Here is a 14,416-nt window from a genome sequence, read left to right as displayed (position 1 = left end):
TTTGCAGCAGGATGTGAAGGTACCGGTTATGGTAAAGGCCAGCTCAGGTGCACAATCCCAAACACCCAGTTGTGCCAGAACCTCATTTACACTGTGCAGGACCTGGCTGGGAATAGCTGAAGCCATGGACACAAGTGCAAGAGACAGGAAAGTTTGCAGTGAGGCAGAGAAGTGAGTTCATTTGCACAGGTGAGGAGGAAATTCAGCTCCCCCAAACGTCCATCACCTTTCTGTACCTTTGAAAGTTAGTCCACATTTAACTACAGATTTCATTTTCATCCTAAAAATACACACAAAATCATTCAGCCTTCTTCACTCTCAGTTGCTGCATACTGCAGTGGGTATTTTCTACACATATTTAAAAGAGGTGATTCGTAGTGGCCACTGCTCCTGTGAAGTCACCATCCCTGCCAGAATTGAATGACACTTTTAATGACCTGCTTTTCAGTACATTGGGATTGCAGGCAGCACTTACCCAAAATCATGAAGCAGAGATTAAGTATAACCACGTTTTCTTTTTACTGTGCTGTACAGTCAACTAAACATTACACCAATTAATTTATTAAAATGAACATTTTTCAGTGAATTTGTCCATTTTATGTGAAACGTTAGCCAGATTTCAAAGCATAAGCAAGTCTAATTATCCTCTTAAGAAAACTATTTTATTTTTGCTCAGATGTTCAGCACTTCTGGTTTTACTTTGAAATGTTGATCTATCCAGAAAATTAATTTTAAAATATTCATGTCCTAATTAAAATCAATTTGTGTTGCAGTTTGTCATAATGAGTTAACATGTAACTTTATTTTGTAGAAAGAAAAATGCTAATTAATGTTTTCCATTAGAAAAACGTGAAATGAAGATTTCATTTTGGAATTTTCATCTCCTTGTGCCATTGGCAGCAGGAACATTCTTCCACCAGCAATATGTGCATGTGAGGAGCTGTGTAACCCCCAAAACTGCACAGGTTGACATGGTTGTGCCAAGGATTCCAAGCTGCAAACAACTAAACAGCTGTTTTATGAATATCTTTCACAATCACAGAGCAAGATGGGTTGATAATAACTTGTTATCGCTGCTAGAACACACCTGACATCCCACAGGGACTTTGGGAGTCCCACTTCAGAGCTTTTCAAGCTAATTAACATCACAATCTGTGTTGTACAGTCAGGTTGCTCCTGAAGAAAGCAGCATTAAGCCTTGTTTTACAGCTCTCTAAAAATGATTGAGACATTTAAAAAGTGCTTGGATTTGGATCTCGCATCTTCACAAGAGTCATTCTGTCAGTCCACAACCAGGTTGTTTAAATTAGGGAGAACAACCATTTTGTCATCCTTCTGTGCTGACATTCCAGAGGGCATCATCCCATTTCCCAGAGACAAGAGGAGCTCCCAGGGGGGGATCCCCTCTGCCTGCTCTGCTTGTGTGCAACAAAGCACCAAAGTGTGACCTGGTTCCTTTGCCAGCAGCTCTGTTTGGATCACAAATCTTGCACTGATCCATCAGTATTCCATGTTGCAGTCCAAATCAGCTCCTCTTCTAAGGCCATCCTTTGAGAACTACATTTTTTGTACATACGAAACCCAGCCTTCGTCAAGGTGATGTTGCCTATCTCCATCTCAAAGATGCCATAAAACAGTGCCTGGAGCTGCTTTATACAGAGCGTTAGAAGGGAATACTAGTGTGGCCTGTCCAAGAGCTGGGCTGACAGATCAGTTCAGTTTTTGCTCTGGCTGTGATAGGAGTGCTCTGCTTTCCTTCTCTCTTTTGTGTATTTCTTCCATCGTGACTGTGTATTGTGTTTAGTTTTATCTCTTTTCACGTAGGAACTGTTCTGTTTAGCACACAGTGTGAAAGCCAAACTCAACTCTATCCACTCCTACAGATAAGTCCACAGTCTACAGAAAGGCAAGCAGAAAACAATGCTCTGCTGTAGTAAGAGCAGAGTATGGCATATTATATAAAAGCCAATGAATCACAGCTCAGTATTTCAATCTGTGGCTGAGTCACAGTCTGGATAGATTGAGGTCACCTGCAGAGACTACTTTTGAGAAAGTGAGAGAGGCTGAAGTGGTAAAAGAGCTGCATAATTCAGGGAAGTGCGTTAATCACTTTTTTGACATTGCTATTATTTACCAGGATACAAGTCCAGTTCCATTTGTTACACTCTTTGCAAAGATGGACTGTATGTTTTATCTTGTTTTGAAAATACATCTGTTTTTGTCAGGGAACACAGCCAATAAGAGCCCAGGAACGAAACATTTCATTCGTTACTGAGCAGAGCTTTCCATCAACTTTAACGTTAAAGATTTCCAATAATTTGGTGGGAGGTTGAAGATCTACATGTCTATTAGTTTTCTGTCACTGTGCTTAGAATGTTAGAAGATGACTCTGGAAAAAAATTTAGAGTTTCTTTTCTTCCAGCCTCAGTTAGGGATAGGTGTTGATTTTGTTAGGGTGCAGCACCCCTGTTTAATAGCTCTCAGTCAAACATGTATGTAACATATATATATATATAAATCCTCAGGGACCAGATCAATTTCTTCCAGCCACACATTTGTGGGTGCTACTCCTTGAATTCTCCTCAGCTTTCCTGTTCTCTTCCTCTCCCAATGATCCCTTTTCTCTGTTTTGTCTCTCCTCTTTTTATCCTTCCATACTGCCCTTCAATTTTTGCAATCTTATTACTATATTAGCTCCATTTTCCAGCAGAAAAATGGATTTTGATATGACTTTTTCCTATTGTTTTCATGCCTGGAATGCAAGCAAAATGGTCTTGAATACTTTCTGCCTGTTCCTGCTTTCTGGAGGAATTTTGCTTCATCAAAGAAAAATTTTGTAATTAATTTTATCTCTAATTGCTAAATGTTGAGTCCTGTGATTTCTTCCCAGTCCTTTTGAAGAGCCTGCAGTAAACTGCCTTGTGTTCTCAGTGTGTCCTAGTGGGAAATACGGGAAGAACTGTGCCGAGGTCTGTCAGTGCACCGAGAACGGGACCTGCAATCCCATCGATGGATCATGCCAGTGTTTCCCAGGCTGGATAGGGATGGACTGCTCCCAGAGTAAGCAAAGGGGTTTTTTCCACCTCTGCTTTCAAAGATTGTATTTTTGTGTTTGTTTAGTGCTTTCTGAAAGTTAAAGACAGATTCTGGGAAAATCCCTGTTGTATTACAGCCAGTGCCTTACTCTCTTTAGAGCTGATTTCTTTTAATTAATCTAAGTTAGCTTTGGATTGAATTAGTTTCTGCATTTGGAGTTTGCAGAAGCCGTGACTGGCTTTTATTCTAGGAAAGGGAGGTCACAAGCTCTTATCAGAAAAGAAAGCTCCATGCTCCCTTCTAATTTCTAGCTGGATTCCTTTTTATTTATTTTTTTGAAATCATTTTCTTTCAGCTATTACATTTAGACATTATTAACCAGTAAATGTTTTCCTGTACTAAATCCCCAGAATTGAGAAATTAGGCAGCTGAAATACTTCTATTAAATGTAATTTAATTGTAAAAGTCAATGTGGCCTTGTAGGGATGGAGGATTTCTTTCTGAAAATTGCCCAGGTAGAAGATTGGCATTTGCTGATCCCAAAGTGTCATTTCCTGCGAGCATCCCTTAATTGAAGCTAGATCACAGAGGGAGGCAATATCCGATCATTCAGAAATGTTACTTCATATTCAGGATACACCTAGCATATTAGACAGCATTCCAGAGTAAAATATATTAAACTCCAAGTGATAAAGCAGGAATCGGATAAAAACAGACGGCTGTAATTTTGCTTTTATTGTGTGTCTTCTGCAGGCAGAATATTGCTGTCAGTCAAAAACAGAAAAAAAAGAAAAGAAAAGACAAGACAGAAAGCTGCACATATTCCTCATTATATTTGGCCATGTAATTGAGAAAGGGCTGTTAGTGTCTGTTAACCTTGAAAAAAGACGGTTTTCCTTACAGAGCGAGTCAGGCCAGGTCAGCAGAACCAGTTTAGGAGGCAGGACCTGGCCGTGGCTCTGTGTTTTGGATGAGCAGAGGGGACGTGGCTGTTTGCTCAGTTACTCCTTGCACACAAAGTGAACCTCTCCCAAGGTGATCCCGTCCCACTCCAGGCTCCTGTGGGCACCTGGCCTCCCCTCCTGGGCTATTTCCGTCCCTGGCTCTGGTTAACCTGGAATGACCCCAAGCCAGAGCTGCACAGGAGATAATTTTAGCTCTGACTCCAGACCAGTTCTGGATTCACTAACAGCCCCCTGCAGCTCTGCCTTAGAAAGGCATTGGAAAAGTATTTCTGGTTGCTTATAGCACAAACACTTCAGGCCAAATCCTGCACAGCTTTACATTGTGTGAATCCAGTGACCTTTTGTTTGATTTATGTCATGGCAGGGTTTCTTTGGCCGTTCATTCTGGCTTTAGAGGTGTCTGTCAAATGCCAGAAACTTCCATTTATCATCCATGAAGCCATTGGCATCCATGGAAATAGGCCTGGTGTCTGTGCTTTTAGGTTTCCTGGGAACTGTGCCTTATTAATTCATGTCTTTAGCAGGAAGCAATGGAAAGTGCTTTTTAAAGCAAAAATATAGTTGTTATATTGAAGGGCTATCATAATTTCGGATCTTTTAGTCTGGCACTAATAACTGTAACTTACTGCATTCCTTTTTGGAGGGAGGCTTAAAATAACTTTTTTAAATGTATTAATATTGTACTTGTTGAAATATAAAATAGACCCAGAGATTTTAATTTAATATTAGCCCCAACAACAAAAGCAATCTGAATTTGTGGATGGGAATTCATACTGGAAGAAGTTTTCTTTACATTTTAACATGATTGGAGTAGCACTCTGTGCTTCAAATGAATGTGGTAATTTTAGTGGTTGATTGCATGGCAAAGTAAACCTGAATAGCTGGGCTTTATTATGCAAGAACTCCAGAATGTCAAAAAGAAAATTAAATTACCTCCATATATTGCAACCCTGCCTAAACTGGCTTCACATATAATGCCAGAGAGGCAGGGAGAGTGGCCAGAGCACAGAGTGGGGTCGTATCAAGGGTCACTGGTTCTCGGTGCTGCAAAGACCTGATCCTGCTTCCTGCCCTACAGAGGGGATCATGGAATCACAGAATCCTGGGATGGTTTGGGTGGGAAGGAACCTTAAAGACCATCCAGCCCCACCCCGTGCCATGAGCAGGGACCCCTTCCACTAGCCCAGGCTGCTCCAAGCCCCATCCAACCTGGCCTTGGACACTTCCAGGGATCCAGGGGCAGCCACAGCTTCTCTGGGCACCCTGTGCCAGGGCCTCCCCACCCTCACAGTGAGGAATTTCTTCCCAATATCCCATCTAACCCTTCCCACAGCGGGAAGCCATTCCCCTTTGTCCTGTCCCTCCATCCCTTGTCCCAAGTCCCTCTCCAGCTCTGTTGGAGCCCCTTTAGGCCCTGGAAGGGGCTCTGAGGTCTCCCCGGAGCCTTTTCTTCTCCAGGTGAGCACCCCCAGCTCTCCCAGTCAGGTTCCAGAGCCAAGGGGCTCCAGCCCCGGGAGCATCTCTGTGGCTTCCCCAGCAGCTAAAAATCCTTCTGATGTTGTTCCCCAGGGCTGGAGGCAGCTCTGCAGGTGGGGTGTCACCTGAGTGAGGCCGAGGGGCAGAATCCCTCCATCGATCTGCTGGGAGAAATCCCTGTGCCAGGGCTTGACAGCATGGGAGAGGTTACAGGGTGGCACCAGGGTTTGCAGAGCAATTGGTGGCTTAGAAGGACTGGCCACTGTCCAGGAAGGACTGGTCACTGTCTGTGAAGGACCTGTCACTGTCTAGGAGTCAGCAGTGCGAGGTTCTGCCTTTGCTGGTGTCTCACAGGTTCTCCCTTTATTGTTGCTCCTCCACAGCATTAAAACAGTATCATGGCTTTTTTTTTTTTTATTGTCAGCTGAAAAATGTTTTCTATTTTCATAGCTTGTCCCACTGGGTTTTGGGGCCCTGATTGCTTTCATTCGTGCAACTGCCACAACGGAGCGCTGTGCAGCCCCTACGATGGAGAATGTAGATGTACCCATGGTTGGACGGGGCTCTACTGCACTCAGCGTAAGCCTTTCAGAGACAGGGAATCTGTCAAAGTATGTGCTGCTACCTCGTGTCTCTTTCAAGTATTGCAGTTTTCCCTGGAAAACCACATGCTCTTTCCTCCTGATAACCTCACATCACCCCAAAGAAAATAGTCCTGAAGCTTTCCAAGGTTTTTTATGCCTTTGGCGCTCGGTAAAGGAGGGGGAAATAGTTTAGATTATTGATTCATTGTTAGAATTTGCACAGTCAGTGTCCCTGCTCGTTAATGCCCCAGTATTTGTGGTCTGATTTAGGAAAATGTTAGAGATTTCTCACCTTAGTGCCAAATTACCAGTATGAAAGAGGAGATCTGGTGAGCCTTTTAAGAAGGTTCTTTCACTTGCAAGTAATTGATTGATTCTTGGTCTTCCAGAGAGTTTCTGTTTAGCATCTTCTTTCACTTCTGGAAAATGTGGTTTGTATAGATGGGTCAAGTTTTCATACTTCTGAAACACTTAAGAGGCAATTCTGTAAAGATGAGAAACATTACTTCAAGAAAATTGGCTGTCACAGTATCTCTGCATTTAGACCATCAAATAAATGTCATGAAACATACAGAGGCTGAAAATCCATAGATTTATAAACCCACATACTTCGTGCTGATAACACATCTGAGTTTGGGTTTCAACTTATTTCTTACTCTTTCCTTGTTCTAATTGCTGAAAGGTTGCCCAGCTGCTTTTTATGGAAAGAACTGTGCCAATGTGTGCCAGTGTCAGAATGGAGCTGATTGTGACCACATCACTGGGCAGTGCACATGCAGGACGGGATTTACAGGCAAACAGTGTGAGCAGAGTAAGTATCAGTGACCTCAGTTCTCTCTTTCTCCAGAGAGGGGGGTGTATTTCAGAATCCTTGCACAAACAGGCTCTTAGATGAGGTGTTGATGTCAGGAGGACGGTGACCCCAGGCACCTTATATAATCCATAGGGAGGAGAGGATGCCTCTGGAAAACTGGATGGTCTGAGCATAAAGAAATTCAGTGAATCCCTGCAAACTGGGCCTTTCATTCCCAGACTAAATTTAGGTGACAGAAGGCAAATCACTGCAGTCAGTGCTGATTGGATAGGGCCTTCCCAAACAATTTGTACCTAATTAATACAAAAGCAGCCCTAAAGCTGCCTCAGGCCTTGTTAATGCTGTTGAGAGCAACAGCTCCAGGTTTCCCAATGCATGAAGACAGCCGGAAGGGTTAAGAGAAATAAGTCCTTTCTGCTCTCTGCCTTCCAAGGAATACTGAGGATATGGGGCTTTCCCTCAGAAGTTATGATGTAGACATGGGCCAAATAAAGATTCATCTTTACAATGAAAGCAGATCAAGGAAATCAAGGTTGCTTGACATTTTGGGAAGGGTCTGTGTGTAGCTTGAGCAGTGAGCAAGTGTTTCTCAATGAACTTCAGTTACCTTGCAAGGGTTCTGGAATTTCATGCTGGAATTGTTGTCCATATCCCACTGGAATATTTAGCAGGCTGTGCCAAATACCTTCTTTAAAGAACATGGAACGAGGGTCATGGAAACTGGATGTGCTGCAGCTGAACAATTACTTGTTTGTCGTAATTTACAAGAAAATTCTCACACACTTTCTGGGATTCTAAACACAGGTGATATTCATCTCACCTTCCCAAGGCATTAAGTCCACAGGGTTCCCTTCCTTTTTTTTGGCAGTAAGCTAGTTCAGTAATATTCCTGCTAGATTTGCAAGGGAAGGCTTTTTAACTGTAGCTTGCTACGTGGCTCTTTATGGAAGTATTTGTGCATGTAACTCAGTTCATAAATATGTTTTTGCACACACTTGCATTTAGCAAAGTGAGTATCTCAGGGCCAAATTTCTGTGCTCTGGGGGGTATTGCACACAGCACCACTGTAACTCTGTAAGTGGCAAAATTTCTGAAATTTGGGGACACCCTTTACTGCAGCCACAATCAAAATACGAAACTAAAGAGTCCCATGAAGAACTGCACAATAGCAGATTTTGTATGAGGACCTGCTTTATAATTTGACCTCTGTACAAAGCCTGAGGCTTTCTTTTCTATCCAAACTACAAATGGATTTATTTACTTGTTCTTCTACTGTTTAATCTAAAAGAATCTCTTCATTAAGATTCCTTCCTTCTCCAAATCCTGCTGAATGGGCAGTCACACTGCATTGCAGATGAAATGCCTAATTGCAGGCATCATTTCTGTGGTGCAGTCCCAAAATTTAGGCCTTATTTATCTTAAGTAGGCTGCAGGCTAATATAAGAATGAGCATTAATTGTAATAATTTTGTTTTTTCCTTTGTTTGAGTACCAAGAGATTAAAGAAAGAGATGGAATTTTAACACAGGCTGCAAATCAACAGATACTGGCTATGGTTCTCTACTTAATATTAAATTTTGGCTCCCAGAAGCTACTTTGAGACTGACATTGGGGACGTGTTGTCATGCAATGAAAAACATTTGCACTGACACACAAGGAGTCACATCTTGAACAATATATTCCACAGGATCATAGCAAGTGTGCATGTTTTCAGTAATGCAGCTTCTCCATGGAAATAAGTGGGATGTGACAGACATTGTTTCTTTCAATTTGTTATTGAATAGTGCTTCCAGAAGTACAGTAAGCTGCCTACAGATTTATTGTAATAGCCCATCATGGTAATTGTATGAATAAATTTCTCAGCTGGACATTCAGTCATTTTGTCTTTGATAGAAACACAAAGACAGGATAGAAATTCCTGCTCTATTAAGAACCTGACACGGAAGCAGAGCAAATCAAACCATTCAGATTCTCAGTTCTGAAATTCCACCTGCAATGTTCTGTTCACCTCCTGGCACTAGTAGGGATGAGTAGGAAAGCATGTGGTATTTGTTTGGTAAAAGCCGTTGGGTTCATATAAAGGTTCATTAAAACTTTTCTTTGCAATTCCCCCCATGAAAAAAAAAACAGGTGGGTTGGTGAAAATACTGAGCTCTGTTGTCTACAGCTTCTGAGCTCAAGCTCTGTTAAACTCTGAACATTTGTAATATATATAAAGTCTTCTAAAGCCTTTGTCCCTATCATTGATTTCATTGTATGAGTTTTCCAGAAAGTTACAGCTTAATAAGTAACAAACTGTACATGGAATACATTTACCTTCTGCTTTCAAATAATAATAATTTCACATTAGGGTTTTATCCTAGAGATCCTAAAACCAGGGAGACTTCTCTACTGAATTTCCCATGGCAAGTGTTGTGCCCATTCCTGAAAACAGTAGAATTCTTTCCAGTGTTTTTCTTTGGCTCCCCAGAGTGCTCTCCAGGAACATTTGGTTATGGTTGCAAACAACTGTGTGAGTGCATGAACAATGCAACGTGTGACCATGTCACGGGCACTTGCTACTGCAGTCCAGGCTTCAAAGGAATCCGATGTGATCAAGGTACAGTGCATTCTAACTATAAAATCCCTCTCTCCCTCTCTCTCTCCCCTCTCCAATGATCTACTTGCCTTAAAAAAACAGTGTTTCAAAAATGAAATGCACGATTCAATTTACCGTGTGTTATGAATTACTTTTAACAGCGGCTCTTATGATGGAAGAATTAAACCCCTATACTAAAATTAGCCCTGCTCTTGGATCAGAGAGGCACTCAGTGGGAGCAATCATTGGAATTATTATTCTCCTTCTAATTATTATGGTCTTGCTGGCACTCTTTGTGTGGTATCGACGGAAACAGAAGGAGAAGGGCCATGACATGCCAAGTGTATCTTACACTCCAGCCATGAGGATGACTAATACAGATTACTCACTTTCTGGTAAGGGTCTTTTTATGTTAATCAAATCCAGACTGATATTCCTGTCTGTTGGGGAAATACAAGTTTCTGTGATGTGTAACGTGTATTATCGAGCCTCAAAAATAATGACACTTACATTCTACCCCAGAATACCGTGATCTTTAAAAACATAAATGGGACAGGAAAGCAAATATAAAACTGATTTAAGCTGCTTTCTGTGTGGAAGCTGATATGGGATATACCTAGGCAGGAAATACGTTGCATGGAATTTTGAGTCGTGCATTCCTGTTGCGGTGCAGAGATGTTTTCCCTTTGTGAAATCTTGAGAAGCCTTTATTTGTTTGAGGAATGGAATTGACTGGGTCAGTCATAAGGTTTTGGTTTTGTCTGTGTTGCAGTTTGTGATTTGAGGTGTCTATTTGTTGTCATTCTCTGCTGTGTGTGGGCCAGTCCTTGTCATGTAGACAGCCGGTGGGAATCTTCTTCCCAGGAGCTGAGGAAAGCAGGACAGAGGAAGAAGAAGGATCTTTAGCATCAAAGCATTATTTTCTGTCTATCCTCTGCTACTGCTGTGAAGGACAGCTTTTCTTGACAGATTGGCTAAATTTTGGAGGATGTGATCTCCTTTTCAGCACCATCATTCCTATTCATTCCTCTTTGGCCAATATCAGGGATGATGCCAGGCAGGAGATGGCTTTAATTCCTTCTGCTTTCCCCGCTGTCTCTAGCGGGGATCTTCTCGGGGTTTGCTGCCTTCTGACTTCTCTTCCCATTAAACGGCTGAAACTCCAAGTCCAAGTAAATACAAGCCCATGGGACTGGCAGAGGTTGACCCAGCAGCTCTGCTTCCCCGGGCCCACAGTGCCTTTTTCTTTTTGCTTTCTATTCTAAATGCACAAGGCCCCTGGCTTCTCTGCTGTGTCAGGGCAGCATGGCTGGAAGCTTTTTATGGACTTCCCTGCCAAGGATGTGCCTGGAGGGAGCCTCTCCCATTAAGCCAATGATAGTAATGCCTGGCTACACCTAGAATTTAATCACGGAGCTTCTCATGGCATGGTGACTTCAGTCCTTGTGTCAGGGACGTTTTCCTCCCATGGTGTGTCCACATCAGGGGCTCTCTGCTGAACACCATTGACTAAATTCATATTTAGACCACTCAGTAGAGCATTCCTTCTTCTGATAGCTACAAACAGGGGGGGAAATTATCACAGATCTCCCCTCATTGCTTCTTATTTTTAATTTTAGCTTTGCTGACTCTTGCTTAAGCTGCCTATTTGGGTAAGAAACACACATTCTTCACTTTTGTCTCAGGTGCAGCCACCTTTCCCAGAGCTTGTGATGCCATATGATACTTAAGCACGTGAGGAACAAAAGTATTTTGGAGATGGCTGAATTCCTGGGTACATGCTAAATAGCTGAGGGATCACATCCCTCATCTGCACCAAACCTGGGATCTCTTTTGGTACCTGGGCTGGGAGTTTAATTCTGGCCCTCATGACATTCCTGCTCTGTGTCAGCTCAGTTTCTAAAAACCCTCAATACCAGGTCCTTACAATCCCAAACAGCACCAGGTCTGTGGGGTGTCATAGGCTTCTCTAGAAACAAAGTGGATAATGGTTCTCTCCTGTTCATCTCAGTCAGTGATGGGGATGCAGAGACTGGGCCTTTTCTTTCTTCTTTCTTTCTTTGTTCAGTCCTTTGTTCAGTCCTTGTAGCAATAGAAATTGTATCACTCAGGAAGCTGAAGCAGAGTGGGGTCAGGCATCTCTTTCTGGAGGTCACAAGGACGGTTTCCTTCCTCCTCCCCCTTGGAAAACTCTGCCATTTGAGCTTGCAGAGGAAGATTAAGAAGTTAGAAACACACTGCTCCAAATTCAGCTCATTATAAATTGCCTGCAGGTACCAGCATTGTTTCAAATTTTTGTTTTTGCCCTTTTTAGAAGGGCATTTACAAATTCTAGACAAGACCTTCTGAAAACTCCCTGCCAAATCCTGACTGTCCTCCAGTACATTCCCCTACTGGGACTTTCAGTAACTGCCCAAACTTTGGCCTTACCAAGGCTGCTTCACTTCCAGAGACCAGAGAGGCAGGAAAAGGTGCTGATGTGCACCTTCCTCAGCAGAAAGTGGAGAGGTGGATACTGAGACAAGCTCACAGATAAGGAATATGTGGCTGGTAAGACAACACGGGTGTGTCTGAGGGCAGGTGTGCATGTGTGTGTTGTAGAGGATGCTGAAGGACAGCAGCAATATTGCAGAGAGGGAACAGGGATTCCAACCTTCACCTGGGTGTTTGCGTGTGGATTAAAGGCAGAATACCATGTAAAGGTACTTGTCCAATGAATATAATCCCATGTAAACCCATGTACTTTGGCAGGAATTCCACTTGGATGGCTGCAGCATCCAGCCCTCTGTGGGTTGTAACATTATGGCTCTCCTGAATCAACAGTTGGTATTTTGCCTGTTTACTCTTATTTGGGTAATGGTGGTGTTGTTTCTGAATAGAGTCACATACACAGATCCCAGGCTCCTGGAGGCAGCAATTTCTTACAGCACATTTATTTCTGGAGGATGTTTTTGGTCTTTACACCCTCAGCTTTTGTGAGGCTGATAATCCGTGCATATGTGTGAGAGAGATTATGAGGAAGGGGAACCCCTTGGGCAGCCCTTGGACTCTTTCTCATTTGTGGATGAAGGTTGTGGCAGCAAAACACACACTTTGCCCAGCAGCCAGAGGACAAGAAAACCACCCGTGCTGGGGGAGCTTATCCACAGCATATGGATCTGAGAGCAAACTTTCCCAAATAAGCCTGAAATCAAAACAGTGCTCCCCAGCATGAGAGCAGTGCACTACATCCAAAAAAGATTTTGAAGTGCAGGTTGTTTGGTTCAAGGAGATGGGGCCAGAAGGGAAAACTGTGTGGTGGTGCTGGAGAGCAGCAGAGATTTCTTAGTGGGACTTCCACAAGGACTTGTCCATGGGCTGAAGTGATGTTGGAGGTCTTATCAAGGTCTTAGCAAACTTTCTGGTATGTGTGAATCCTCTGGTGAGAGCCAAGAAAAGCTTGATACGAATAAAGCGTTGTGGATCCTGAAGCCTAGACAAGACACTTCCAGAAACGATCTGCAGATGATGGGTGGTGGGAGGTGGCAGAATGAACCCTCCTGTTTGGAGCCTTCAGCCGTCTCACTGACACTGTGTGGGTGGAGAAGACCCACACAAAGAGAAGGAAGAAGTTCCATTTAGCAGTTGAGAACTCTGGGTCTATATTTACTGCAGAGCGTTCACTTAGTCCCTTTTCTGTGGCTGGGCTTGTGCCCAGTTTCCACAATACTGTCCTGCAGGATGGAGACTGATGCTCTGTGTGTCACCCCACAGCCCAGGCTCAGAGTAGGAGCTCAGTCTAATTCCCTGTCTTTTAGGCATTTAAGTGTTTCCTTATTGTTCAGACCAGAATAAAATTCTCACCTTTGAGAAGAGGGAGATTTTTTGTGGGTTGAGGGATTTTTTTTGTGTTTTGTTTTTGGGGGTTTTTTTGTTGTTGTTGTTGGGTTTTTTTAAACAGGGATAGCATTAGATTTGAATTTGATGTATTTCCAGCCAGCAGTTACAAGAGCTTCATGAATAAATGCGTAGAAAATGGACTGTGCTATCAAGGTAAATCAGCCTGGGTGGCTACTTAAGTATCGACCAAAAGGAACTGGGTAGAAGGAGTAATTCTGAGTTCAGGGTGCTGCATGCAAGGTGGGGAAGAAAAGGATTTTGGGGATGTGTACAAGACCAGGGTCATTAATTCAACACTGTGCTAAGTAGTAGAGCAGTCTGGTAGAGTTTTATTTCAGCTCATTTTGGGTGCAAAAAACAAGCTACAGCCAGATAAGCTGGGTGAGAACTCGCATTGTCTCAGCTGGCTCCTGGTGGCATTGGTGTGTGCCTCGAATCCCACAGCAGAGCCAGAGGGTCCTGGCTCTTTCTTCCAGCCGGTCCTTGCCCACAGCCAACAGATAAGGGAAGGGGGAAAGCAGAGCTGACTCTACCAACACTCACTTTCAGAGCAGAAAGACACAGATCCAAGTGTCCGTGTTTAACTGGGACCGTGGGTTGTGGGGAGGGCGGATGAGCCCTTGAGCCAAGCCCCTTGAGCAGGCTCAAGGCTGTGTGAGCAGCTGTGTGGGTGGTGGGCACACACTGACCCGAGGGGTGAGTTCCAGCCCCAGCTCTCACTGGCAGACCCCAAGAGAGATGTGTTTCCAGTTAATTTGATTGCAAATGTCACAGAGGTGTAGCTGGGGGAGATGGCAGAGCCCCGGAAGCCTGGCTGAAAGACGTTCAATGCAAAGACTTTAGCTCTGGAATCACATCCTGAGCTGAGCTAATTTGCTAGCAGCAACTCTGGAAAACAGCTGGGACTCAAAGGCTCTGCACTTACCACAAAATAGAGCTGACCTCGAAAATCCCTTCGCATGTTTCAGCAGAAAATAAGTGCTCGGTCAGAGCTGCACATACAGGAGCAGCTTCTCCCGAGCCCTGAGCCACAGCCCTTATGTAAGAGACACCCTGCAGATAAACCCACTTCTTAGAAACAGGAT

At 43.4% G+C, this 14,416-nt stretch overlaps 1 protein-coding gene across 1 annotated transcript in view; it reads left to right on the top strand.

Moving 5' to 3' along the window:
* Positions 1 to 14,416, top strand: part of MEGF11 (multiple EGF like domains 11) — a 236,009-nt gene that overhangs the window by 202,969 nt on the left and 18,624 nt on the right. Inside the window, exons 17-21 of the mRNA XM_069026190.1 lie at positions 2,932 to 3,060; positions 5,928 to 6,056; positions 6,744 to 6,872; positions 9,345 to 9,473; positions 9,614 to 9,847. Of these exons, the coding sequence (XP_068882291.1) occupies positions 2,932 to 3,060; positions 5,928 to 6,056; positions 6,744 to 6,872; positions 9,345 to 9,473; positions 9,614 to 9,847 (750 nt within the window). The remainder of the gene's footprint in view (positions 1 to 2,931; positions 3,061 to 5,927; positions 6,057 to 6,743; positions 6,873 to 9,344; positions 9,474 to 9,613; positions 9,848 to 14,416) is intronic.

This window comes from Aphelocoma coerulescens, chromosome 10 (assembly GCF_041296385.1).
Source record: "Aphelocoma coerulescens isolate FSJ_1873_10779 chromosome 10, UR_Acoe_1.0, whole genome shotgun sequence".
Lineage (NCBI taxonomy): Eukaryota > Metazoa > Chordata > Aves > Passeriformes > Corvidae > Aphelocoma > Aphelocoma coerulescens.
Note: the sequence above shows the minus strand (reverse complement) of the source record. Positions and strands in the feature narration are given on the sequence as shown.